The 26087-nt window shown below is 42.2% G+C and overlaps 1 protein-coding gene across 1 annotated transcript in view; it reads right to left on the bottom strand.

Annotated features, from left to right (window-relative positions):
- CRB1 (crumbs cell polarity complex component 1) overlaps window positions 1–26087 on the bottom strand; it is a 114323-nt gene that overhangs the window by 12969 nt on the left and 75267 nt on the right. Inside the window, exons 3-8 of the mRNA XM_053693752.1 lie at window positions 24849–25781; window positions 19517–20046; window positions 17400–17565; window positions 15729–16629; window positions 15525–15569; window positions 13333–13461 (exon numbers count right to left, since the gene is read on the bottom strand). Of these exons, the coding sequence (XP_053549727.1) occupies window positions 13333–13461; window positions 15525–15569; window positions 15729–16629; window positions 17400–17565; window positions 19517–20046; window positions 24849–25781 (2704 nt within the window). The remainder of the gene's footprint in view (window positions 1–13332; window positions 13462–15524; window positions 15570–15728; window positions 16630–17399; window positions 17566–19516; window positions 20047–24848; window positions 25782–26087) is intronic.

The following is a 26087-nucleotide window of genomic DNA, read 5'->3' as shown; positions in this document are numbered from 1 at the left end:
TGGAGGTCCTCTTCTGCCCGGATCGGATGAAGACTTCTGCCCGTCTGGAGGACCACTTGTGCCCGGTTGGGTGAAGACGTCTCAAGGTAGGGTGATCTTCAAGGGGGTAGTGTTAGGTTTTATTAAGGGGGGATTGGGTGGGTTTTAGAGTAGGGTTGGGTATTTGGGTGGTGGGAGGTGTTTACAACACCATGCATAGCAAGGAAAAGAGGAGTGGCAATATTATTTAATAAAAAGTTGGATTATAAAATTTTGGCAAAAGAGTTAGACATAGAGGGGAGATTTATAATTTTGTGTATTGAAGTTCAGGAAAGAGCGCTGATTCTGTGTAATATATACGGCCCAAATAATTTAGACAAAAGTTTTTGGAAAAAGTTGCAAGTTAAATTAATGGATTTTGGTGTGGAAAATATAATTTTGGGAGGTGACCTAAATATGGTAATGTACCCAACTTTGGACAGGCTAAAACCTTCCATGAACAGAAATAGTCGATTGGAAACGAAAGTACTTAAGAATTTTTGTAAAAACTTAAGACTCAAAGATATTTGGAGGATCCAGAATCCTGATACAAGATGTTTCTCATGTATATCACATAGCCACAAAACAATGTCTAGAATAGATGCTTTTCTAGTTTCAGAGAACCTGCTGGGGACAGAAATAGCTGCAGACATTAAAGAGGTCATGATATCTGACCATGCTATTATTTCGCTAAACTTCAAATTTAAAAAGGTTAAAAGAGACCCTGCAAAGTTTTTTTCCCACCTACCTTAGCTCTAATACAGAATTTAAGGAGTGGTTAAGGAGAAAATGGTATGATTACTCTGAGTTTAATAAGGAATATGAAAATAAACATGAAATATTTTGGGAAGCGTTTAAAGCGTTTATTTGAGGTGAAATTAAGGCCTATTTAGTTAAGAACAAATGAGTAACACAACAGAAAGATTTACAGTTAGCTGGACAGGTACGTAACTGCTATAATGCATTCCTAAGTAATAGGTCGGATGAATTACGGGATAAATATATCAAGGCTAGACAAGTAAGAGAAATTTTCCTGATGCAAAAATTAAGACAGGAGGACCTCAGAACAAGGGCTTTTTTTTATAGACATAGTGGAAGAGCAGGGAAATTTTTAGCAAATTTGGTTAAAATTAGGAAGAAAAAACGAGCCATAGAGGCCATTAGTAAGGGAACGGAGAGAGTGACAAATATTGAAGAAATAAATGACTGTATATACAAATATTTTCAAATAATTTATGCAGCAGATAACATAAACTTGGAAGTGAAGGCAGAGTTTTGGGATAAAATCAGACTACCTAATTTAGGCAGAGAAGATTTAGAAGAGCTAAATAAGCCAATAACACAAGAGGAGATAAAGAAAGCAATCCGAAATACGTCATCAAATAAGGCACCTGGCCCTGATCAGATCCCGATAGAATTCTATAAAATAATGGAGGGGGAAATAATCATTACACTAGAAGCTCTTTTCAATACGCTATATATTCAAAATAAGATGGATTCTAAGTACTTTAATGCATCAACAATTTTGTTAATTCTTAAAAAAGATAAGAACCCGGAAGAGATGGGTTCATATAGACCCATATCATTATTAAATAATGATTACAAATTACTTATGAATGTGATTTCTCAAAGATTAAAAAAGGTGATGGCTCCATTAATCCATAAAGACCACGTTGGCTTCATGCCAAACAGAAGTTCAACAACCAATCTGAGGAAACTGCAATTGATAATTGAGTTATACTGGAATCAAGCAAAAAAAAGTGAATCTGGAAAACAAACAGATATGGCGATTACATCTATTGATGCTGAAAAAGCTTTTGATATGATTACATGGGATCATTTATTCACGACAATAGGGAAATTCGGAATTTCAGGTCCTTTCCTCAGATTGGTACAGATGATCTATAAAGAACCCCTGGCTAATATTTTAATAAATGGTAGTACAACACAAAATGTTATGCTCCAGAAGGGAACTAGACAAGGATGTCCACTCTCCCCCTATTTGTTTAACCTAGCCTTTGAACCATTAGCCATATATTTGAGGAAAGAAATTGAGGGTATCTGTTTGGGGAGGAGAAGAATTACACTATTGCTGTATGCAGATGATCTGTTGTTTTTTATAAAAGACACTAATAGAAATATCCCATTACTAATTCAGATATTGGAAAATGTTGGTATGTTTGCAGGCTACAAAGTTAACGTTAATAAATCAGAGATTCTATGGCTACAGAAACAGAAAAATAGTTATAAGAATTCCCCATTCAAGGAAGCAAACGGAAAGCTGAAATATTTGGGCATTGTATTGACCAGGGATCCAGAGAAATTGTATATATCTAATTATCCCCAAATATGGATAAAAATGTCCAAGACCTGATAAGCTGGTCTAATTTCCCATTGACTTTGTCAGGCAAAATTAACTTAATTAAAATTGTATTATTTCCCAAAATTTTATATCTCCTACAAAACATGCCCATATTTATTAAGCGTAAGGACCTTTTAGTGTTCAGACGGATTGCCTAAAGTTTTTATGGGGGAAGAAACGTAAGGCAATGGCTTTACATAATTTGACTTTGCTTAAAACAGGGGGAAGCTTGGCACTACCGGATTTCGAATTATATAATTTAATATTCATGGGGAAATTTGTACTCGAATGGTTAACGGAGGCAAATTACTATGCCACAACTGAATTAGAAGAACACATAGTGGCTCCATATACGTTAAAAGCATTGGCACATTGTAAAGGGAAACTACCAGATAAAGTTAAAAAAATTTCTGCGATAAAGAATGTAATTGTGGCATAGCACAAACTCTTGAAAATTTTACGTATAAGCCCGGAATATTCAAAATATTTAACAATAACGGGGAATCCTAAGTTTATACCGGCAGTAGAGTCTAAAATATTTCATAGATGGAAAATTAAGGGCTTGACCTTTGTGCAACAATTAAGAGATAAAGAAACGAGAGGATATAGAACATTTCAAGACTTAAAAAAAGAATTTGAAATCCCCAATAAAGAGTTTTTTGCCTATTTGCAACTACGGCACTTCTTTGAAGAATTAAATAAAGATTATATAGAAGACAACTGGGGTGAAGGGATAAATATGGTTATAAATCTGTATAGTCAAGGAACCCATTCTATATCTTTTCTTTACAAAACAATTAAAAAGTTTCAGGAAATAACAAGAATAGGGGCATTAGCAGAGAGCTGGTGCCGACCAGTGGAGAAGTTACAAAAGAGTTTCAATATGGTAGAGAAAGCAACTCTTTCTATTGGATGGAGAGAATCCCATATTAAAGTAATAAATAAGGTAAATATTACTCCAGCCGTAAAAGCAAAATGGGAAAAAAATACGGAAAACAAATGCTGTAAATGCAGTTTGTCATTAGCAGATCTAGTTCATTGCCTGTGGAAATGCCCAAAAATTCAAAAATTTTGGGGCAAGTTAAATTATTGCCTGAATAAAATTAACAGGAAAGAGATTAAATTAGATAAAGATGATATTTTGTTTATGTTTCAAACCCCTAAATCACAAGTTAATTTTAGATTTGTGAATACTGTAATATTAGTAGGGAGATCACGAAACTTGAAATATTGGAAAGCCAAAAAATGCCCCAATCTGGCAGAGTGTATCAATAAAATTAAGGGACAATTGATAGTGGAACAATATGATACGACAGTTAATTCCGAATCACAAATCAAACGTTTTCTTAGTAAGTGGAAAAAGTTTATTCAGTCATTTTCCGAGGAGGAACAAGTGCGGTTAATATATCCTTTCAGGAATTCAGAAACTCTGACTAATGTGATTGCTAGAAACAAATTCCCTAATTGTGACTAGGTTAGGTAAGGACTGGGATGACGGGGGCCGGAGTGGGTAGGGAGTTGAAGGGGCGCAGATTATTTAAATTTTCCCCTTTTTTTTTTTTTTTTTTTTTAAATGTTTTTGTTTTGTCAATGTATTTTATGTTATTTGTTTGTTTGGTTATGAGAATGTAAGCAGACGTAGGATCTATTTAGGTTGTATCAGCATTAATCCAGAGAGGACTGCAAATCCAAGTCGTTGGGAACGAGTAGGGAAGAAATTTAGTATTTTTTAATTTTTATGTACAAATTTGTTTTGATTTATCATCCCTCTCATCTGTAATATAATATGGGATATATGACAGCCTTGTAAGGCTTGTTTTCTGTTTGAACATCCATTGCGTCTGTATTGTCTACATCTATAATAAAAAAATTAAAAAAAATTAAAAAATAACCTCCCTATAACTCCTCCTATTCCACCATATAACCCTCCTTACAACTACTCCTATTGCACCATATAACCCTCCCTATAACTCCTCCTATTGCACCATATAACCCTCACTATAACTCCTCCTATTGCACCATATAACCCTCCATATAACTCCTCCTATTGTACCATATAACTCTCCCTATAACTCTTCCTATTGTACCATATAACCCTCCGTATAACTCCTCCTATTGTACCATATAACCCTCCTTATAACTCCTCCTATTACACCATATAACCCTCCTTATAACTCCTCCTATTGCACCATATAACCCTCCCTATAACTCCTCCTATTGCACCATATAACCCTCCCTAAAACTCCTCCTATTGTACCATATAACCCTCCCTATAACTCCTACAATTGCACCATATAACCCTCCCTATAACTCCTCCTATTGTACCTTATAACCCTCCCTATAACTCCTCCTATTGTACCATATAACCCTCCCTATAACTCCTCCTATTGTACCATATAACCCTCCCTATAACTCCTTCTATTGCATTATATAGCCCTCCCTATAACTCCTCCTATTGCACCATATAACTCTCCCTATAACTCCTCCTATTGGACCATATAACTCTCCTTGGAACTCCTCCTATTGCACCATATAACCCTCCCTATAACTCCTCCTATTGCACCATATAACTCTCCCTATAACTCCTCCTATTGTACCATATAACACTCACTATAACTTGTATTGCACCATATAACTCTCCTTACAACTCCTCCTATAGCACCAGATAACTCTCCCTATAACTCCTCCTATTGCACCTTATAACCCTCCCTAAAATTCCTCCTATTGCACCATATAACACTCCCTATAACTCCTCCTATTGAACCATATAACCCTCTCTATAACTCCTATTGCACCATATAGCTCTCCCTATAACTCCTCATATTGTACCATATAACCCTCCCTATAACTCCTCCTATTGCACCATATAACCCTCCCTATAACTCGTCCTCTTGCACCATATAACCCTCCTTATAACTCCTCCTATTGCACCATAAAACCCTCTCTATAACTCCTATTGCACCATATAACCCTCCCTATAACTCCTCATATTGCACCATATAACCCTCTCTATAACTCCTATTGCACCATATAACACTCCCAATAACTCCTCCTATTGCACCATGTAACCCTCCCTATAACTCCTCCTATTGCACCATATAACCCTCCCTATAACTCCTCCTATTGCACCATATAACCCTACCTATAACTCCTCCTATTGCACCATATAACCTCCCTTTAACTCCTCCTATTGCACCATATAACCCTCCCTATAACTCCTCCTATTGCACCATATAACCCTCCCTATAACTCCTCCTATTGCACCATATAACTCTCCTTACAACTCGTCCTTTTTTCACCATATAACTTTCCCTATATCTCCTCCTATTGCACCATATAACCCTCTCTATAACTCCTCCTATTGCACCATATAACCCTCCCTATAACTCCTCCTATTGCACCATATAACCCTTCTTACAACTCCTCCTATTGCACCATATAGCTCTCCCTATAACTCCTCCTATTGCACCATATAACCCTCCCTATAACTCCTCCTATTGCACCATATAGCTCTCCCTATAGCTCCTCCTATTGTACCATATAACTCTCAATGTAACTCCTCCTATTGCACCATATAACCCTCCCTATAACTCCTCCTATTGTACCATATAACCCTCCCTATAACTCCTATTGCACCATATAGCTCTCCCTATAACTCCTCCTATTGCATCATATAACCCTCCCTATAACTCATCCCATTACTGCATATAACCCTCCCCATAACTCCTTCTATTGCACCATATAACCCTCCCTATAACTCCTTCTATTGTACCATATAACCCTCCCTATAACTCCTCCTATTGCACCATATAGCTCTCCCTATAACTCCTCCTATTGTACCATATAACTCTCCCTGTAACTCCTCCTATTGCACCATATAACCCTCCCTATAACTCCTCCTATTGTACCATATAACCCTCCCTATAACTCCTCCTATTGCACCATATAGCTCTCCCTATAACTCCTCCTATTGTACCATAAAACTCTCCCTATAACTCCTCTTATTGCACCATATAACCCTCCCTATAACTCCTCCTATTGCACTGTATAACCCTCCCTATAACTCCTCCTATTGCACCATATAACCCCCCCTATTACTCCTATTGCACCATATAGCTCTCCCTATAACTCCTCCTATTGCACTATATAACCCTCCCTATAACTCCTATTGCACCATATAACCCTCCCTATAACTTCTCTTAAATCACAATATAACCCTCCCTATAACTCCTCCTATTGCACCATATAACCCTCCCTATAACTCCTCCTATTGCTCCATATAACCCGCCCTATAACTCCTATTGCACCATATAACCCTCCCTATATCTCCTATTGTACCATATAACCCTCCCTATAACTCCTCCTATTGTACCATATAACCCTCCCTATAACTCCTCCTATTGTACCATATAACCCTCCCTATAACTCCTATTGCACCATATAACCCTCCCTATATCTCCTATTGCACCATATAACCCTCACTATAACTCCTCTTATTGCACCATATAACCCTCCCTATAACTCCTCCTATTGCATCATATAACCCTCCCAATAACTCCTCCTATTGCACCATATAACCCTCCTCCTATTGCACCATATAACCCTCCCTATAACTCCTCATATTGCACCATATAACCCTACCTATAACTCCTCATATTGCACCATATAACCCTCCCTATAACTCCTCCTATTGCACCATATAACCCTCCCTGTAACTCCTCCTATTGCACCATATAACCCTCCCTATAACTCCTCCTATTGCACCATATAACCCCTCCCTATAACTCCTCCTATTGCACCATATAACCCTCCCTATAACTCCTCCTATTGCACCATATAACCCTCCCTATAACTCATCCTATTGCACCATATAACCCTCCCTATAACTTCTCATATTGCACCGTATAACCCTCCCTATAACTCCTCCTATTGCACCATATAACCCTCCCTATAACTCATCCTATTACACCATATAACCCTCCCTATAACTTCTCATATTGCACCATATAACCCTCCCTATAACTCCTCCTATTGCACCATATAACCCTCCCTATAACTACTATTGCACCATATAACCCTCCCTATAACTCCTCCTATTGCACCATATAACTCTCCCTATAACTCCTCCTATTGTACCATATAACCCTCCCTATAACTCCTCCTATTGCACCATATAACCCTCCCTGTAACTCCTCCTATTGCACCATATAACCCTCCCTATAACTCCTCCTATTGCACCATATAACCCCTCCCTATAACTCCTCCTATTGCACCATATAACCCTCCCTATAACTCCTCCTATTGCACCATATAACCCTCCCTATAACTACTATTGCACCATATAACCCTCCCTATAACTCCTCCTATTGTACCATATAACCCTCCCTATAACTCCTCCTATTGTACCATATAACCCTCCCTATAACTCCTATTGCACCATATAACCCTCCCTATATCTCCTATTGCACCATATAACCCTCCCTATAACTCCTCTTATTGCACCATATAACCCTCCCTATAACTCCTCTTATTGCATCATATAACCCTCCCTATAACTACTATTGCACCATATAACCCTCCCTATAACTCCTCCTATTGCACCATATAACTCTCCCTATAACTCCTCCTATTGTACCATATAACTCTCACTATAACTCCTCCTATTGTACCATATAACCCTCCCTATAACTCCTATTGCACCATATAACCCTCCCTATATCTCCTATTGCACCATATAACCCTCCCTATAACTCCTCTTATTGCATCATATAACCCTCCCTATAACTCCTCCTATTGCATCATATAACCCTCCCAATAACTCCTCCTATTGCACCATATAACCCCTCCTTATAACTCCTCCTATTGCACCATATAACCCTCCCTATAACTCCTCATATTGCACCATATAACCCTACCTATAACTCCTCATATTGCACCATATAACCCTCCCTATAACTCCTCCTATTGCACCATATAACCCTCCCTGTAACTCCTCCTATTGCACCATATAACCCTCCCTATAACTCCTCCTATTGCACCATATAACTCCTCCCTATTACTCCTCCTATTGCACCATATAACCCTCCCTATAACTCCTCCTATTGCACCATATAACCCTCCCTATAACTCATCCTATTGCACCATATAACCCTCCCTATAACTTCTCATATTGCACCATATAACCCTCCCTATAACTCCTCCTATTGCACCATATAACCCTCCCTATAACTCATCCAATTGCACCATATAACCCTCCCTATAACTTCTCATATTGCACCATATAACCTTCCCTATAACTCCTCCTATTGCACCATATAACCCTCCCTATAACTACTCCTATTGCACCATATAACCCTCCCTATAACCCCTCCTATTGCACCATATAACCCTCCCTATAACTCCTCCTATTGCACCATATAACTCTCCCTATAACTCCTCCAATTGTACCATATAACCCTCCCTATAACTCCTCCTATTGCACCATATAACCCTCCCTGTAACTCCTCCTATTGCACCATATAACCCTCCCTATAACTCCTCCTATTGCACCATATAACCCCTCCCTATAACTCCTCCTATTGCACCATATAACCCTCCCTATAACTCCTCCTATTGCACCATATAACCCTCCCTATAACTACTATTGCACCATATAACCCTCCCTATAACTCCTCCTATTGCACCATATAACTCTCCCTATAACTCCTCCTATTGTACCATATAACCCTCCCTATAACTCCTCCTATTGCACCATATAACCCTCCCTGTAACTCCTCCTATTGCACCATATAACCCTCCCTATAACTACTATTGCACCATATAACCCTCCCTATAACTTCTCATATTGCACCATATAACCCTCCCTATAACTCCTCCTATTGCACCATATAACCCTCCCTATAACTACTATTGCACCATATAACCCTCCCTATAACTCCTCCTATTGCACCATATAACTCTCCCTATAACTCCTCCTATTGTACCATATAACCCTCCCTATAACTCCTCCTATTGCACCATATAACCCTCCCTATAATTCCTTCTATTGCACCATATAACCCTCCCTATAACTCCTCCTATTGCACCATATAACCCTCCCTATAACTCCTCCTATTGCACTATATAACCCTCCCTATAACTCCTCCTATTGCACCATATAACCCTCACTATAATTCCTCCTATTGCACTATATAACCCTCCCTATAACTCCTCCTATTGCCCCATATAACCCTCCCTAAAACTCCTTCTATTGCACCATATAACCCTCCCTATAACTCCTCTTATTGCACCATGCAACCCTCCTTATAACTCCACCTATTGCACCATATAACCCTCCCTATAACTCCTCTTATTGCACCATGCAACCCTCCCTATAACTCCTCTTATTGCACCATGCAACCCTCCTTATAACTCCTCCTATTGCACCATATAACCCTCCCTATAACTCCTCTTATTGCACCATGCAACTCTCCTTATAACTCCTCCTATTGCACCATATAACTCTCCCTATAATTACTCCTATTGCACCATATAACCCTCCCTATAACTCCTCCTATTGCACCATATAACCCTCTTTATAACCCCCCCTATAGCACCTCATATTGCACCATATAACCCTCCCTAAAACTCCTCCTATTGCACCATATAACCCTCCCTATAACTCCTCCTATAGCACCATATAACCCTCCCTATAACTCCTCTTATTGCACCATATAACCCTCCCTATAACTCCTCCTATTGCACCATATAACCCTCCCTATAATTCTCCCTATTGCACCATATAACCCTCCCTATAACTTCTCCTATTGTATCATATAACACTCCCTATAACTCCTCCTATTGCACCATATAACCCTCCCTATAACTCCTCCTATTGCACCATATAACCCTCCCTATAGCTCCTTCTATGGCACCATATAACCCTCCCTATAACTCCTTCTATTGCACCATATAACCCTCCCTATAACTCCTCCTATTGCACCATATAACTCCTCCTATTGCACCATATAACCCACCCTATAACTCCTCCTATTGCACCATATAACCCTCCCTATAACTCCTCCTATTGCACCATATAACCCTCCTATAACTCCTCCTATTGCACCATATAACCCACCCTATAACTCCTTCTATTGCACCATATAACACTCCCTATAACTCCTCCTATTGCACCATATAACCCACCCTATAACTCCTTCTATTGCACCATATAACACTCCCTATAACTCCTCCTATTGCACCATAAAACCCTCCCTATAACTCCTCCTATTGCACCATATAACCCTACCTATAACTCCTCCTATTGCACCATATAACCCTCCCTATAACTCCTCCTATTGCACCATATAACCCTCCCTATAACTCCTCCTATTGCACCATATAACCCTCCCTATAACTCCTCCTATTGCACCATATAACCCTCCCTATAACACCTCCTATTACACCATATAACCCTCTCTATAACCCCTCCTATTGCACCATATAACCCTCCCTATAACACCTCCTATTACACCATATAACCCTCTCTATAACCCCTCCTATTGCACCATATAACCCTCTCTATAACCCCTCCTATTGCACCATATAACTCTCCCTATAACTCCTATTGTACCATATAACCCTCCCTATAACTCCTCCTATTGCACCATATAACCCTCTCTATAACTCATCCTATTGCACCATATAACTCTCCCTATAACTCCTATTGTACCATATAACCCTCCCTATAACTCCTCCTATTGCACCATATAACCCTCCCTATAACTCCTCCTATTGCACCATATAACTCTCCCTATAACTCCTATTGTACCATATAACCCTCCCTATAACTCCTCCTATTGCACCATATAACCCTCCCTATAACTCCTCCTATTGCACCATATAACCCTCCCTATAACTCCTCCTATTGCACCATATAACCCTCCCTATAACTCCTCCTATTGCACCATATAACCCTCTCTATAACACATCCTATTGCACCATATAACTCTCCCTATAACTCCTATTGTACTATATAACCCTCCCTATAACTCCTCCTATTGCACCATATAACCCTCCCTATAACTCCTCCTATTGCACCATATAACCCTCTCTATAACTCATCCTATTGCACCATATAACTCTCCCTATAACTCCTATTGTACCATATAACCCTCCCTATAACTCCTCCTATTGCACCATATAACTCTCCCTATAACTCCTATTGCACCATATAACTCTCCCTATAACTCCTCTTATTGCACCATATAACCCTCCCTATTACTACTCCTATTGCACCATATAAGTGTCCCTGAAACTTCTCCTATTGCACCATATAACCCTCCCTATAACTCATCCTATTGCACCATATAACCCTCCCTATAACTCCTCCTATTGCACCATATAACCCTCCCTATAACTCCTCCTATTGCACCATATAACCCTCCCTATAACTCCTCCTATTGCACCATATAACCCTCCCTATAACTCCTCCTATTGCACCATATAACCCTCCCTATAACTCCTCCTATTGCACCATATAACCCTCCCTATAACTCCTCCTATTGCACCATATAACCCTCCCTATAACTCCTCCTATTTCACCATATAACCCTCCCTATAACTCCTCCTATTGTACCATATAACACTCCCTATAACTCCTCCTATTACACCATATAAACCTCCCTATAACTCTTCATATTGCACCATATAACCCTCCCTATAACTCCTCCTATTGCACCATATAACCCTCCCTATAACTCATCTTATTGTACCATATAACCCTCCCTATAACTCCTCCTATTGTACCATATAACCCTCCCTATAACTCCTCCTATTGCACCATATAACCCTCCCTATAACTCATCTTATTGCACCATATAACCCTCCCTATAACTCCTCCTATTGTACCATATAACCCTCCCTATAACTCCTCCTATTTCACCATATAACCCTCCCTATAACTCCTCCTATTGCACCATATAACCCTCCCTATAACTCCTCCTATTTCACCATATAACACTCCCTATAACACCTCCTATTTCACCATATAACACTCCCTATAACTCCTCCTATTACACCATATAACCCTCCCTATAACTCCTCCTATTGCACCATATAACCCTCCATATAACTCCTCCTATTGCACCATATAACCCTCCCTATAATTCCTCCTATTGCACCATATAACCCTCCCTATAACTCCTCCTATTGCACCATATAACCCTCCCTATAACTCCTCCTATTGCACCATATAACCCTCCCTATAACTCCTCCTATTTCACCATATAACACTCCCTATAACACCTCCTATTTCACCATATAACACTCCCTATAACACCTCCTATTTCACCATATAACACTCCCTATAACACCTCCTATTTCACCATATAACCCTCCCTATAACTCCCCCTATTGTACCATATAACTCTCCCTATAACTCCTCCTATTGCACCGTATAACCCTCCCTATAACTCCTCCTATTGCACCATATAACCCTCCCTATAACTCCTCCTATCACACCATATAAACTTCCCTATTTCTCCTATTGCACCATATAACCCTCCCTATAACTCCTCCTATTGCACCATATAACCCTCCCTATAACTCCTCCTATTTCACCATATAACACTCCCTATAACACCTCCTATTTCACCATATAACCCTCCCTATAACTCCTCCTATTGCACCATATAACCCTCCCTATAACTCCTCCTATTGCACCATATAACCCTCCCTATAACTCCTCCTATTTCACCATATAACACTCCCTATAACACCTCCTATTTCACCATATAACCCTCCCTATAACTCCTCCTATTGCACCATATAACCCTCTATATAACTCCTCCTATTGCACCATATAACCCTCCCTATAACTCCTCCTATTACACCATATACCCTCCCTATATAGTATCATATAATGCACAATATAACTGTGTGCTGGTCTCTGCAGAGTGCATGAGGTTGCGCACCGTTTTCCCACAAATCCTGGCTGACAGATGCACTTTAGCTGCTCTCCCTCTTCAGTACAGTTGCTGAAGTTATAGCAGGTGATGTTTTCCTTCTCATTCTTGCACAATGTGGATTGTACCCGGTTGATTCTAAAAACACAGAAACATTGGTTGGTAGAAGCATAAATCAGGTGCGGGGGAGCTCTAGAGCAGGGTTTCTGAACTTCAGTCCTCAAGTACTTATGAGAGGCCACATTTTCATGGTAACTACAGCACATGTGAAATAATCAGCTGATGGGTGAGGTAACCATGGTTACTGAGCAACTGATTATTTCATTTGTGCTGTAGTTAAGGTGTCATGAAACTCTGGCCTGTTAGGGGAACTTGAGGTCTAGAGTTGAGAAACACTGTTCTAGACTGTCTGCTGCTCCTCAGCTTGTGGGAGATGATCTCACTCATAACATGACACATTTATACACAACACAACTCACCCTTCCAGTGAATGCACTCATAAACACATCTTCAGGGGCCACAGCACCTCCTTCCAGTAAATGCACTCATAAACACATCTTCAGGGGCCACAGCACCTCCTTCCAGTAAATGCACTCATAAACACATCTTCAGGGGCCACAACTCACCCTTCCAGTGAATGCACTCATAAACACATCTTCAGGGGCCACAACACCTCCTTCCAGTAAATGCACTCATAAACACATCTTCAGGGGCCACAACTCACCCTTCCAGTGAATGCACTCATAAACACATCTTCAGGGGCCACAACACCTCCTTCCAGTAAATGCACTCATAAACACATCTTCAGGGGCCACAACTCACCCTTCCAGTGAATGCACTCATAAACACATCTTCAGGGGCCACAACTCACCCTTCCAGGTAATGCACCCATAAACACATCTTCAGGGGCCACAACTCACCCTTCCAGTGAATGCACTCATAAACACATCTTCAGGGGCCACAAGTCACCCTTCCAGTGAATGCACTCATAAACACATCTTCAGGGGCCACAGGTCACATTAAAACCATAGATCACAATCACATATCTAATAAATATTGCTTTCTTTAGACATTATTCACAAAGGACCAAGATATTAACCTTAATGTTAGTCATTCCCCAAAGCCCATACACCTCACTGCCCTTCTTGCTTAAATCCCCCAGCTGCTCTCCTAGATGTCATTGCTGAGCTCTCACTCAGAACACTCAGTGATCTCACAGACTGGTTTACCTGTTTCCCCGGTATCTCTATTTGTTCCATTCGTAACTTGAGGAGCTGGTTAAAGGGACGCTGTATTGTAATGTTTTCTCCTTAAAGTGTTTTCAATGACTTGTTATACCAGCTGCAGAGTATCAAATGTACTGGACATTGCACCTTTGAGGTTTATTAGCAATAAAAGTTGGTTTTCTTCATAGAAACCAAAACTAAAATAAATGTCTAAATGTTATCTTGGTGTAGAGAAAGAGTGAGATAAGGAGATCTGCTCTTAATTTAGACTCATTTCAATGGGCATGTTCTTGAGAACAATGGGTGATGGTTTTATTAAGCAAAAACAACTATTGCAAATAGAAAATAAACATAAAGGAGAAGTTTCCAGTACAAAAAGAAAAAAAAAAAAAAAGTGAAGCTACAGATAAATACTGACCTAAAAAATTTAACTGCACTTCCCAGTTCCTCACTAAAAAGTTCTGCCTACACAGAGAATAACAAATACAAATGCATCAAGTAACACCTCCACTACTGGTCAACATCAGACCACCCCCTTCAAAGAAATCCCACTGCTCAATGTGCACTAAATTACCTTTCTATCAGATGCTAGAAAAAAATCCTAAGATCCAACTTCACATTCCAGCTATCATGCCTGGCTATGAACCAATTCCCTTCCTCTTTGTTCATTTTGAACCTTTTAATATAAGACACATCTAATTTTAGTTGTCACTTAAGTTTACAACATGTAAGTGTATCTTATGGGTTGCAACTTGATTCTCTTGCAATAAACTAGTTGACTTGTATAACATTAAGCAACTGAATACTGCAGATGTAACTCACACTAAGAATGTGGTCATCAGTCACTATCAATATGAATTACTCAATGATAAAACAGGGGCTACCATTCTGTGAAGAGCAATATGACAAAATGGTTCTGTGAGCAGCTAAGGGAGTCATTCAGCAGTTAGTACAGTAGATGCAGGTGATACATACATTCTTACCAAACCGAGGGCTGATGCTTCAGAAGATGAGGACAAACTGTGAAGGACAATAAGAATGGAGGAGTGGATGTGTTAATAGAGATGCATGGATGTTGTTTGATCCCACATGATAACTTACAGATCACTACAGACAACAAGATGTGATGAGATACAAACACACATAAGACTATATAATCCGTCCCTATGGGCCCCTCACCTGCATAACCGTCCAGTAAAGTTATTTGGGCACAGACAGGTGTATCCATTGGTGTCTTCAATACAGGTGGCCCCAGTGGCACACTGCTGGTCCTTACAGTTGCTGATGTTACAGTTGGCACCTGTGTAACCAGCCTGGCATTCACACTTGTATCCAGTTACCCCATTGGTACAGTTGCCATGTAGACATGGGTTGGGGAGACAGTAATTAATGTCTGTCTCACAGAAAATTCCTGTCCATCCTGAAGGACACGTGCAGAGAGGATGAGTTAAAGCATCGTGACAAGTGCCACCATTAGTGCAGGGGTTTGAGGGGCAGGGGTCCACGTGCAAGCAGCCAATGTCAACACTACTTGGTGACATTTTAACAAACTGTTCTTCTTGTGGTTTTACTACTGGGAAATCTGCATCTGTAAAATAAGGCAAATGAATCCCCCCAATCAATATTGTGTCCAGGCAACCAGTAAAGGAAGTATTTGTGCCATTACTATGAGCACCCAAAAAAATCTCAACGTCTTCCTTAAGGAAGTTTAGATTTCCAGTAGCAACTGAACTAAATATTTTATCCACATGGCTGTCCACTTCCATCTGCCACAGGGAGGACTCGGATTCAGGCACTGTCATTGATAAGGTTACATTGTGCCATTGACCATCATTCACAGGCTCTAGGCCTGACAAGCTGACTGAATAGAAACTATTGCCACTCTGTAGCTGAAAGAGAAGCCGGGATTCATGTATTGACACAGTGAGGGATTCTGGATCTCTCTCCGCATGCAGCAGCACTGAATCTGTCGCATGAGTACGGAATCCCAAGGTCAGGTTGGTGAGGTCCCTCACAATCTTCTCATTGCTCCTATAGGTGATGTGATCAACTGAGCCCCTGAAAACAGCGCTAGTCACACCTGGAAAATAGAAGATTGTAAGACAATGACAGTCAGACAAAGAGATGAACTCATGAAAGCATGGTCAATACAAGATAAGTGATCCCTATAGCAGCTATAGACTCTAGGAAAGAGAAAAACTAATCAAATTCAAATTGATCAAAAACTAGTTCTATTTGTGTCCAGAAGACCCATCTACACCAATCTGCTCTTTTAGTATATTTCATCGCTTTGCAAATTACAAAATTCCTGATTCCCAAGAGTCTTCTCCTAACACCTCTTTGCATTTAATGGTCTTTGTGTCTCATCCTGAAACGTATTTTGCCTATTAGAAAATCAGTGTTACCCAATACCTGATCTTTTATTTATTGTTAATAACATCAGTGTCTGAGCAGATATGACACGTGTCTGAATGTCCATCACAAGGATGCATAGACTGAGGAACGTTGCTTAGAATCCTCCATGGCTCCCTCATGACACTGACAAACACCCTAATTTTCTTCATAGAATATTACCCAGTGCACCCCTGCTTCCTGATAGTACCCTACTCATAATGCTCAAAATCCAGACATAGATCTCTTGTTTTTCCCTTATAGTTTTGTTTCAACCACTAAATATCCCCTTGCACATCACCGCCTTTAGTTTAATTAATGTTTCTTCTGCTTTCACATTGTCTACTCTAAACCACAAGCAAAACTACACGACTTAGTAACTGTCCATTTTGTGCATACCTTGTGGTTTTTATCTACCAACAAAATCAAATTCTATGTTTTTCATGTGATGACACTTACATTCATACCCACTGGCAACAGGTTGACAAATGGATCCAGGAGGACAGGGGCTGAGCAGGCACCAGTTGATATTTTCACACACCTTGCCTGTGGTATTTGTAGGGCAAGTACAGGCAAAATCATCAACAGAAGAATGGCAAACTCCTCCATTTAGACACAAGCCAGGCTACAAAAAAATAAAGAGATCTCACTCTTGGCTGTCCTCAAAACTCACTCACTAGTCTCCTCCAAGCCTTGTTTTTCACTCATCGCCAGCCTCACTGATTCTCTCTTGCCCCATATACTGCTCTATTTCCAGCCTCACTCACTGTTTCCCCCCCCCACTCACTGTTCCCTCCCCTCTCACTCACTGTTCCCTCTCCCCTCACTCACTGCTCCCCCCTCACTCACTGTTCCCTCTCCCCTCACTCACTGTTCCCTTTTCCCTCATTCACTGTTTCCTTCCCCCTCACTAACTGTTTACTCTCCCCTCACTCACTGTTCCCTCTCCCCTCACTCACTGTTCCCTCTCCCCTCACTCACTGTTTCCTCTCCCCTCATCTCTGCTCCCTCCCCACTCACTCACTGTTCCCTCTCCCCTCACTCACTGTTCCCTTCCCCCCACTCATTGTTTCCTTTCCCCTCACTCACTGCTGCCTCCCTCCTCACTCACTGTTCCCTCCCTCCTCACTCACTGTTCCCTCTCCCCTCACTCACTGCTCCCTCTCCCCTCACTCACTGTTCCCTCCCCTCTCACTCACTGTTCCCTCTCCCCTCACTCACTGTTCCCTCTCCCCTCACTCACTGCTCCCTCTTCCTTCACTCACTGTTCCCTCCCCTCTCACTCACTGTTCCCTCCCCTCTCACTCACTGTTCCCTCTCCCCTCACTCACTGTTCCCTCTCCCCTCACTCACTGCTCCCTCTTCCTTCACTCACTGTCCCCTCTCCCCTCACTCACTGCTCCCTCTCCCCTCATTTACTATTTCCTTCCCCCTCACTAACTGTTTACTTCCCCTCACTCACTGTTCCCTCTCCCCTCACTCACTGTTTCCTCTACCCTCACGTTTCCTCTAACCTCACTCACTGTTCCCTCTCCCCTCATCACTGCTCCCTCCCCACTCACTCACTGTTCCCTCTCCCTCACTCACTGCTCCCTCCCCTCTCACTCACTGTTCCCTCTCCCCTCACTCACTGCTCCCCCTCACTCACTGTTCCCTCTCCCCTCACTCACTGTTCCCTTTTCCCTCATTCACTGTTTCCTTCCCCCTCACTAACTGTTTCCTCTCCCCTCACTCACTGTTTCCTCTCCCCTCACTCACTGTTCCCTCTCCCTCACTCACTGTTCCCTCTCCCTCACTCACTGTTCCCTCTCCCCTCACTCACTGTTCCCTCTCCCCTCACTCACTGTTCCCTCTCCTTCACTCACTGTTCCCTCTCCCTCACTCACTGTTCCCTCTCCCTCACTCACTGTTCCCTCTCCCTCACTCACTGTTCCCTCTCCCCTCACTCACTGTTCCCTCTCCCTCACTCACTGTTCCCTCTCCTTCACTCACTGTTCCCTCTCCCTCACTCACTGTTCCCTCTCCCTCACTCACTGTTCCCTCTCCTTCACTCACTGTTCCCTCTCCCTCACTCACTGTTCCCTCTCCCCTCACTCACTGTTCCCTTTTCCCTCATTCACTGTTTCCTTCCCCCTCACTAACTGTTTACTCTCCCCTCACTCACTGTTTCCTCTCCCCTCACTCACTGTTCCCTCTCCCTCACTCACTGTTCCCTCTCCCTCACTCACTGTTCCCTCTCCCCTCACTCACTGTTCCCTCTCCCTCACTCACTGTTCCCTCTCCTTCACTCACTGTTCCCTCTCCCTCACTCACTGTTCCCTCTCCCTCACTCACTGTTCTCCTCCATCTGTACTCACTACTTCCTCCCCTCTCACTTACTGCTAATCCTCCTAGCCTCAGCCACTGCGCCTCCCCAGCCTCTCTTACTTTTTCATTCCAGCCCACGTTACAGCCCTCCCGGCTCACTGACCCATCCAGACAACCTCCATCTCTCTCTCCTTTCCTCCCCTCCAGTCTTTCCCCTGCTTCTCCGCCATCCTATGATACATATAGAGGGTGTTGCATGTATTTGTCACCTGGCAGAACTTGTCGATCGAGCATCCCTTTGTCACGTTGTTGAGAATTCGATTTCCAGGAACTAACTCAGATTGAGGAAAGAACTCCAGGTGCCATCCATCAACCCTCAGATCTTGAACACAGCCCTTGAGGTAACCTCCTCTTTGTGCCGTGAGTTTGGGGTCCCCCAGACCCCCCACATACAGCATATTTGTGGCTTGGAGTCTCTGTACATGAACAGGCAATTGCCCCTGTAATTGTGATGATACAAAAAGCTCCAGTATCAGTGGTGAAACATTTAAAGTGACCAGATGAGACTGGCCATCGCTGATGACAGCTTGTCCTCTCAGTGTGAGGTCACTGACAGCCCTCAGGGTTAATTTCCCATCTTCTAGTGAGAGTGTGATGGTTCCTAAGGCTAGCAGCAGCCCAGACTCTTGCCATGTTCTCACAAATGTAGATATTGTGATCCCATAACTTTCACCTGTGTCTATCTGGAAAACTGCGTATGATGTCATGTCCCCAAAACCAAAACCGGCAGCTTCATACACTGAAAACACATAAGTGTAATAAAGTCACAGCGTTACAGGGCATTAATAACAGTGACATGTTTATGTGCTCAGTCCCTGCTAGGGTCACGGTGTACTAATGACAGTGACATGTTTATGGGCTCAGTCCCTGCTAGGGTCACAGTGTACTAATGACAGTGACATGTTTATGTGCTCAGTCCCTGCTAGAGTCACAGTGTACTAATGACAGTGACATGTGTATGTGCTCAGTCCCTGCTAGGGTCACAGTGTACTAATGACAGTGACATGTTTATGTGCTCAGTCCCTGCTAGGGTCACAGTGTACTAATGACAGTGACATGTTTATGTGCTCAGTCCCTGCTAGGGTCACAGTGTACTAATGACAGTGACATGTTTATGTGCTCAGTCCCTGCTAGGGTCACAGTGTACTAATGACAGTGACATGTTTATGTGCTCAGTCCCTGCTAGTGCCACAGTGTACTAATGACAGTGACATGTTTATGTGCTCAGTACCTGCTAGGGTCACAGTGTACTAATGACAGTGACATGTCTATGTGCTCAGTCCCTGCTAGGGCCACAGTGTACTAATGACAGTGACATGTTTATGTGCTCAGTCCCTGCTAGGGTCACAGTGTAATAATGACAGTGACATGTTTATGTGCTCAGTTCTGCTAGGGTCACAGTGTACTAATGTCAGTGACATGTTTATGTGCTCAGTCCCTGCTAGGGTCACAGTGTACTAATGACAGTGACATGTTTATATGCTCAGTACCTGCTAGTGCCACAGAGTACTAATGACAGTGACATGTTTATGTGCTCAGTCCCTGCTAGTGCCACAGTGTACTAATGACAGTGACATGTTTATGTGCTCAGTCCCTGCTAGGGTCACGGTGTACTAATGACAGTGACATGTTTATGGGCTCAGTCCCTGCTAGGGTCACAGTGTACTAATGACAGTGACATGTTTATGTGCTCAGTCCCTGCTAGGGTCACAGTGTACTAATGACAGTGACATGTTTATGTGCTCAGTCCCTGCTAGGGTCACAGTGTACTAATGACAGTGACATGTTTATGTGCTCAGTCCCTGCTAGTGCCACAGTGTACTAATGACAGTGACATGTTTATGTGCTCAGTCTCTGCTAGGGCCACAGTGCACTAATGACAGTGACATGTTTATAGGCTCAGTACCTGCTAGAGTCACAGTGTACTAATGACAGTGACATGTTTAGGTGCTCAGTCCCTGCTAGGGTCACAGTGTACTAATGACAGTGACATGTTTATGTGCTCAGTCCCTGCTAGGGTCACAGTGTACTAATGACAGTGACATGTCTATGTGCTCAGTCCCTGCTAGGGCCACAGTGTAATAATGACAGTGACATGTCTATGTGCTCAGTCCCTGCTAGGGTCACAGTGTACTAATGACAGTGACATGTTTATGTGCTCAGTCCCTGCTAGTGCCACAGTGTACTAATGACAGTGACATGTTTATGTGCTCAGTACCTGCTAGGGTCACAGTGTACTAATGACAGTGACATGTCTATGTGCTCAGTCCCTGCTAGGGCCACAGTGTACTAATGACAGTGACATGTTTATGTGCTCAGTCCCTGCTAGGGTCACAGTGTAATAATGACAGTGACATGTTTATGTGCTCAGTTCTGCTAGGGTCACAGTGTACTAATGTCAGTGACATGTTTATGTGCTCAGTCCCTGCTAGGGTCACAGTGTACTAATGACAGTGACATGTTTATATGCTCAGTACCTGCTAGTGCCACAGAGTACTAATGACAGTGACATGTTTATGTGCTCAGTCCCTGCTAGTGCCACAGTGTACTAATGACAGTGACATGTTTATGTGCTCAGTCCCTGCTAGGGTCACGGTGTACTAATGACAGTGACATGTTTATGGGCTCAGTCCCTGCTAGGGTCACAGTGTACTAATGACAGTGACATGTTTATGTGCTCAGTCCCTGCTAGGGTCACAGTGTACTAATGACAGTGACATGTTTATGTGCTCAGTCCCTGCTAGGGTCACAGTGTACTAATGACAGTGACATGTTTATGTGCTCAGTCCCTGCTAGTGCCACAGTGTACTAATGACAGTGACATGTTTATGTGCTCAGTCTCTGCTAGGGCCACAGTGCACTAATGACAGTGACATGTTTATAGGCTCAGTACCTGCTAGAGTCACAGTGTACTAATGACAGTGACATGTTTAGGTGCTCAGTCCCTGCTAGTGCCACAGTGTACTAATGACAGTGACATGTTTATGTGCTCAGTCCCTACTAAGGTCACAGTGTACTAATGACAGTGACATGTTTATGTGCTCAGTCCCTGCTAGGGTCACAGTGTACTAATGACAGTGACAGGTTTATGTGCTCAGTCCCTGCTAGGGTCACAGTGTACTAATGACAGTGACATGTTTATGTGCTCAGTCCCTGCTAGGGTCACAGTGTACTAATGACAGTGAACTATTTATGTGCTCAGTCCCTGCTAGGGTCGCAGTGTACTAATGACAGTGACATATTTATGTGCTCAGTCCCTGCTAGTGCCACAGTGTACTAATGACAGTGATATTTTTATGTGCTCAGTCCCTGCTAGGGTCACAGTGTACTAATGACAGTGACATGTTTATGTGCTCAGTCCCTGCTAGGGTCACAGTGTACTAATGACAGTAACATGTTTATGTGCTCAGTCCCTGCTAGTGCCACAGTGTACTAATGACAGTGACATGTTTATGTGCTCAGTCCCTGCTAGGGTCACAGTGTACTAATGACAGTGACATGTTTATGTGCTCAGTCCCTGCTAGGGTCACAGTGTACTAATGACAGTGACATGTTTATAGCTCAATCCCTGCTAGGGTCACAGTGTACTAATGACAGTGACATGTTTATGTGCTCAGTCCCTGCTAGGGTCACAGTGTACTAATGACAGTGACATGTTTATAGCTCAGTCCCTGCTAGGGTCACAGTGTACTAATGACAGTGACATGTTTATGTGCTCAGTCCCTGCTAGGGTCACAGTGTACTAATGACAGTGACATATTTATAGCTCAGTCCCTGCTAGTGTCACAGTGTACTAATGACAGTGACATGTTTATGTGCTCAGTCCCTGCTAGTGCCCCAGTGTACTAGTGACAGTGACATGTTTATGTGTTCGGTCCCTGCTAGGGTCACAGTGTACTAATGACAGTGACATGTTTATGTGCTCAGTACCTGCTAGGGTCACAGTGTACTAATGACAGTGACATATTTATAGGCTCAGTACCTGCTAGAGTCACAGTGTACTAATGACAGTGACACGTTTATCTGCTCAGTCCCTGTTAGGGTCACAGTGTACTAATCAGAGTGACATGTTTATGTGCTCAGTCCCTGCTAGGGTCACAGTGTACTAATGACATTGACATGTTTATGTGCGCAGTCTCTGCTAGGGTCACAGTATACTAATGACAGTGACATGTTTATGTGCTCAGTCCCTGCTAGGGTCTCTGTGTACTAATGACGGTGACATAATTATAGGCTCAGTCCCTGCTAGGGTTACTGTGTACTAATGACAGTGACATGTTTATGTGCTAAGTCTGTGCTAGGGTCACAGTGTACTAATGACAGTAACATGTTTATTTGCTCAGTCCCTGCTTGGGTCACAGTGTAAGAATGACAATAATATGTTTATGTGCTCAGTCCCTGCTAGGGTCACGGTGTACTAATGACAGTGACATGAATATGTGCTCAGTTCCTGCTAGGGTCACAGTGGACTAATGACAGTGACATGTTTATGTGCTCAATCCCTGCTAGGGTCACAGTGTACTAATGATAGTGACATGTTTATAGCCTCAGTCCCTTCTAGGGTCAAAGTGTACTAATGACAGTGATATGTTTATGAGCTTACTCTTTAGTCATGTCACAGTGTACTAATAACAGTGACATGTTTATGTGCTCAGTCCCTGCTAGTGCCACAGTGTACTAATGACAGTGACATGTTTATGTGCTAAGCCCTTGCTAGGGTCACAGTGTACTAATGACAGTGACATGTTTATGTGCTCAGTCCCTGCTAGAGTCACAGTGTATTAATAACAGTGAAATGTTTATGTGCTCAGTCCCTGCTAGGGTCACAGTGTACTAATGACAGTGACATGTTTATGGGCTCAGTCCCTGCTAGGGTCACAGTGTACTAATGACAGTGACATTTTTATGTGCTCAGTCCCTGCTAGGGCCACAGTGTACAAATGACAGTGACATGTTTATGTGCTCAGTTCCTGCTAGGGTCACAGTGTACTAATGACTGTGACATGTGTATGGGCTCAGTCCCTGCTAGGGTCACAGTGTACTAATAACAGTGACATGTTTATGGGCTCAGTCCCTGCTAGGGCCACAGTGTACTAATGGCAGTGACATGTTTATGGGCTCAGTCCTTGCTAGGGTCACAGTGTACTAATGACAGTGACATGTTTATGTGCTCAGTCCCTGCTAGGGTCACAGTGTACTAATGACAGTGACATGTTTATGGGCTCAGTCCCTGCTAAGGCCACAGTGTACTAATGACAGTGAAATGTTTATGGAACAATTTTAGTTGTATCATTGCTTACTACCAACCAAGAAGAGGTCTTTTATGAGCATCACATTGCAACATGTAGGTCTCTCTTTCACTTTCAGAACCTGCATATCTAGATAAACTTTACAGAAATAAAAAATGCTTTTCTAAAATTATTTGAAGTACTGATGAGACTTCTTAGATAATCTGACTAGAGCAGAGGCCTTTATATCATGAGGCCCCATATGAGCTTAGTGTGACACATTATACCTTCTTCATACATCAGGACCACTTACCTGAGGAGCAGTTGGTGCCTCTGTATGGCCTGTAGCAGTCACACTGGTAGCTGAGCCACAGGTTAATGCATCGTCCTCTGTTGTTACAGGGCTGATCTATACAATGATCTGTTCTCTTGCACCCAACCTGAACGTTACCAATCATTTCATAACGTTCACTGAGAAGAGTAGAATCTACTGTGATGTCCTGCATACAGCCAATGAACCCAGGCAGCTTCTGCTCAGCATTCTTAGATCCATTCTCTTCCTCGATGATTGGCGGTGGCTCACCTCCCAATAACAGGTCCTCAAAGGAATGATCCTTTGTATTAGCACTTAGATCTTGTACGGAACTGTTTCCACAATTTGGTGCACAAGTGTTATCCAGTAATCTAAGGGTTAAATGATTTGATACAGTTATTTGCAAGGTATGCCAGTGGTCATCACTAACATTCAGTGACAAATGAATGTGGACTGTCACTTGTTTGTTGATAGAGGACGATAAGAACAAGTAACCGTTCTGCAGGTAAACTGTGAGAGACCTCTCAGGGCCTCTCAGATAAAGTATGACAGCTGAGGTCTGTACAGTCTGGAAGCGCAGAGAGATGTTGGTGAGAGCCCGGAACGTCCCGTTCCAGAGGGAAAGGATGGTTTTACCATTAAAAGAGAACGTGGTCTGGGTCCTACAGGTCGGATCAGTAAACCCTGCAGGGCAAAGGCAACTGTGGGTGTGTTCTCCCTCCACTAAAGCAGGAACACATGAGCCACCATTTAGGCACCTTTGTCCTCTGCAACCAACAAGCAGCTTTTCACAGTCTCTACCTCCGTAATAGTGTCCAGCACTGTCCGGCAGAGACAAGCAGTGACAGTGGTAACCGGCAACAATATTCTCACAGATTCCGCCATTTTGGCAAGGCGACGATTCACATTCATTATTGTCTTCACAGTGAACACCTGGGATATGTAGGAAAAGCACCGACAGGGTTTATTATTTTATGTCCTGCAACTCGTTTTGTTCCATTAAAACTATCAGCAGAAGATAATATTTAATGACATATATTATGGGTACTAGAACACATTGCGTATCAGTTCGAGCTCACAGAACTAACTAACGTTTACCATTTAATGTCAGAGAGATATTTATAATATACACATATGACAAGATATACAAAGAATACAACACTAGTACATGTGTTTAACTGTGATAATTACTGTGACAAGACAGGGCCAGTAATGAGAATAATTATATTTACACACAAT

This window comes from Bombina bombina, chromosome 10 (assembly GCF_027579735.1).
Source record: "Bombina bombina isolate aBomBom1 chromosome 10, aBomBom1.pri, whole genome shotgun sequence".
Taxonomy (NCBI): Eukaryota; Metazoa; Chordata; class Amphibia; order Anura; family Bombinatoridae; genus Bombina; species Bombina bombina.
The sequence above is the reverse complement of the archived record's forward strand: the minus strand, read 5'-3'. Positions and strand labels throughout refer to the sequence as shown.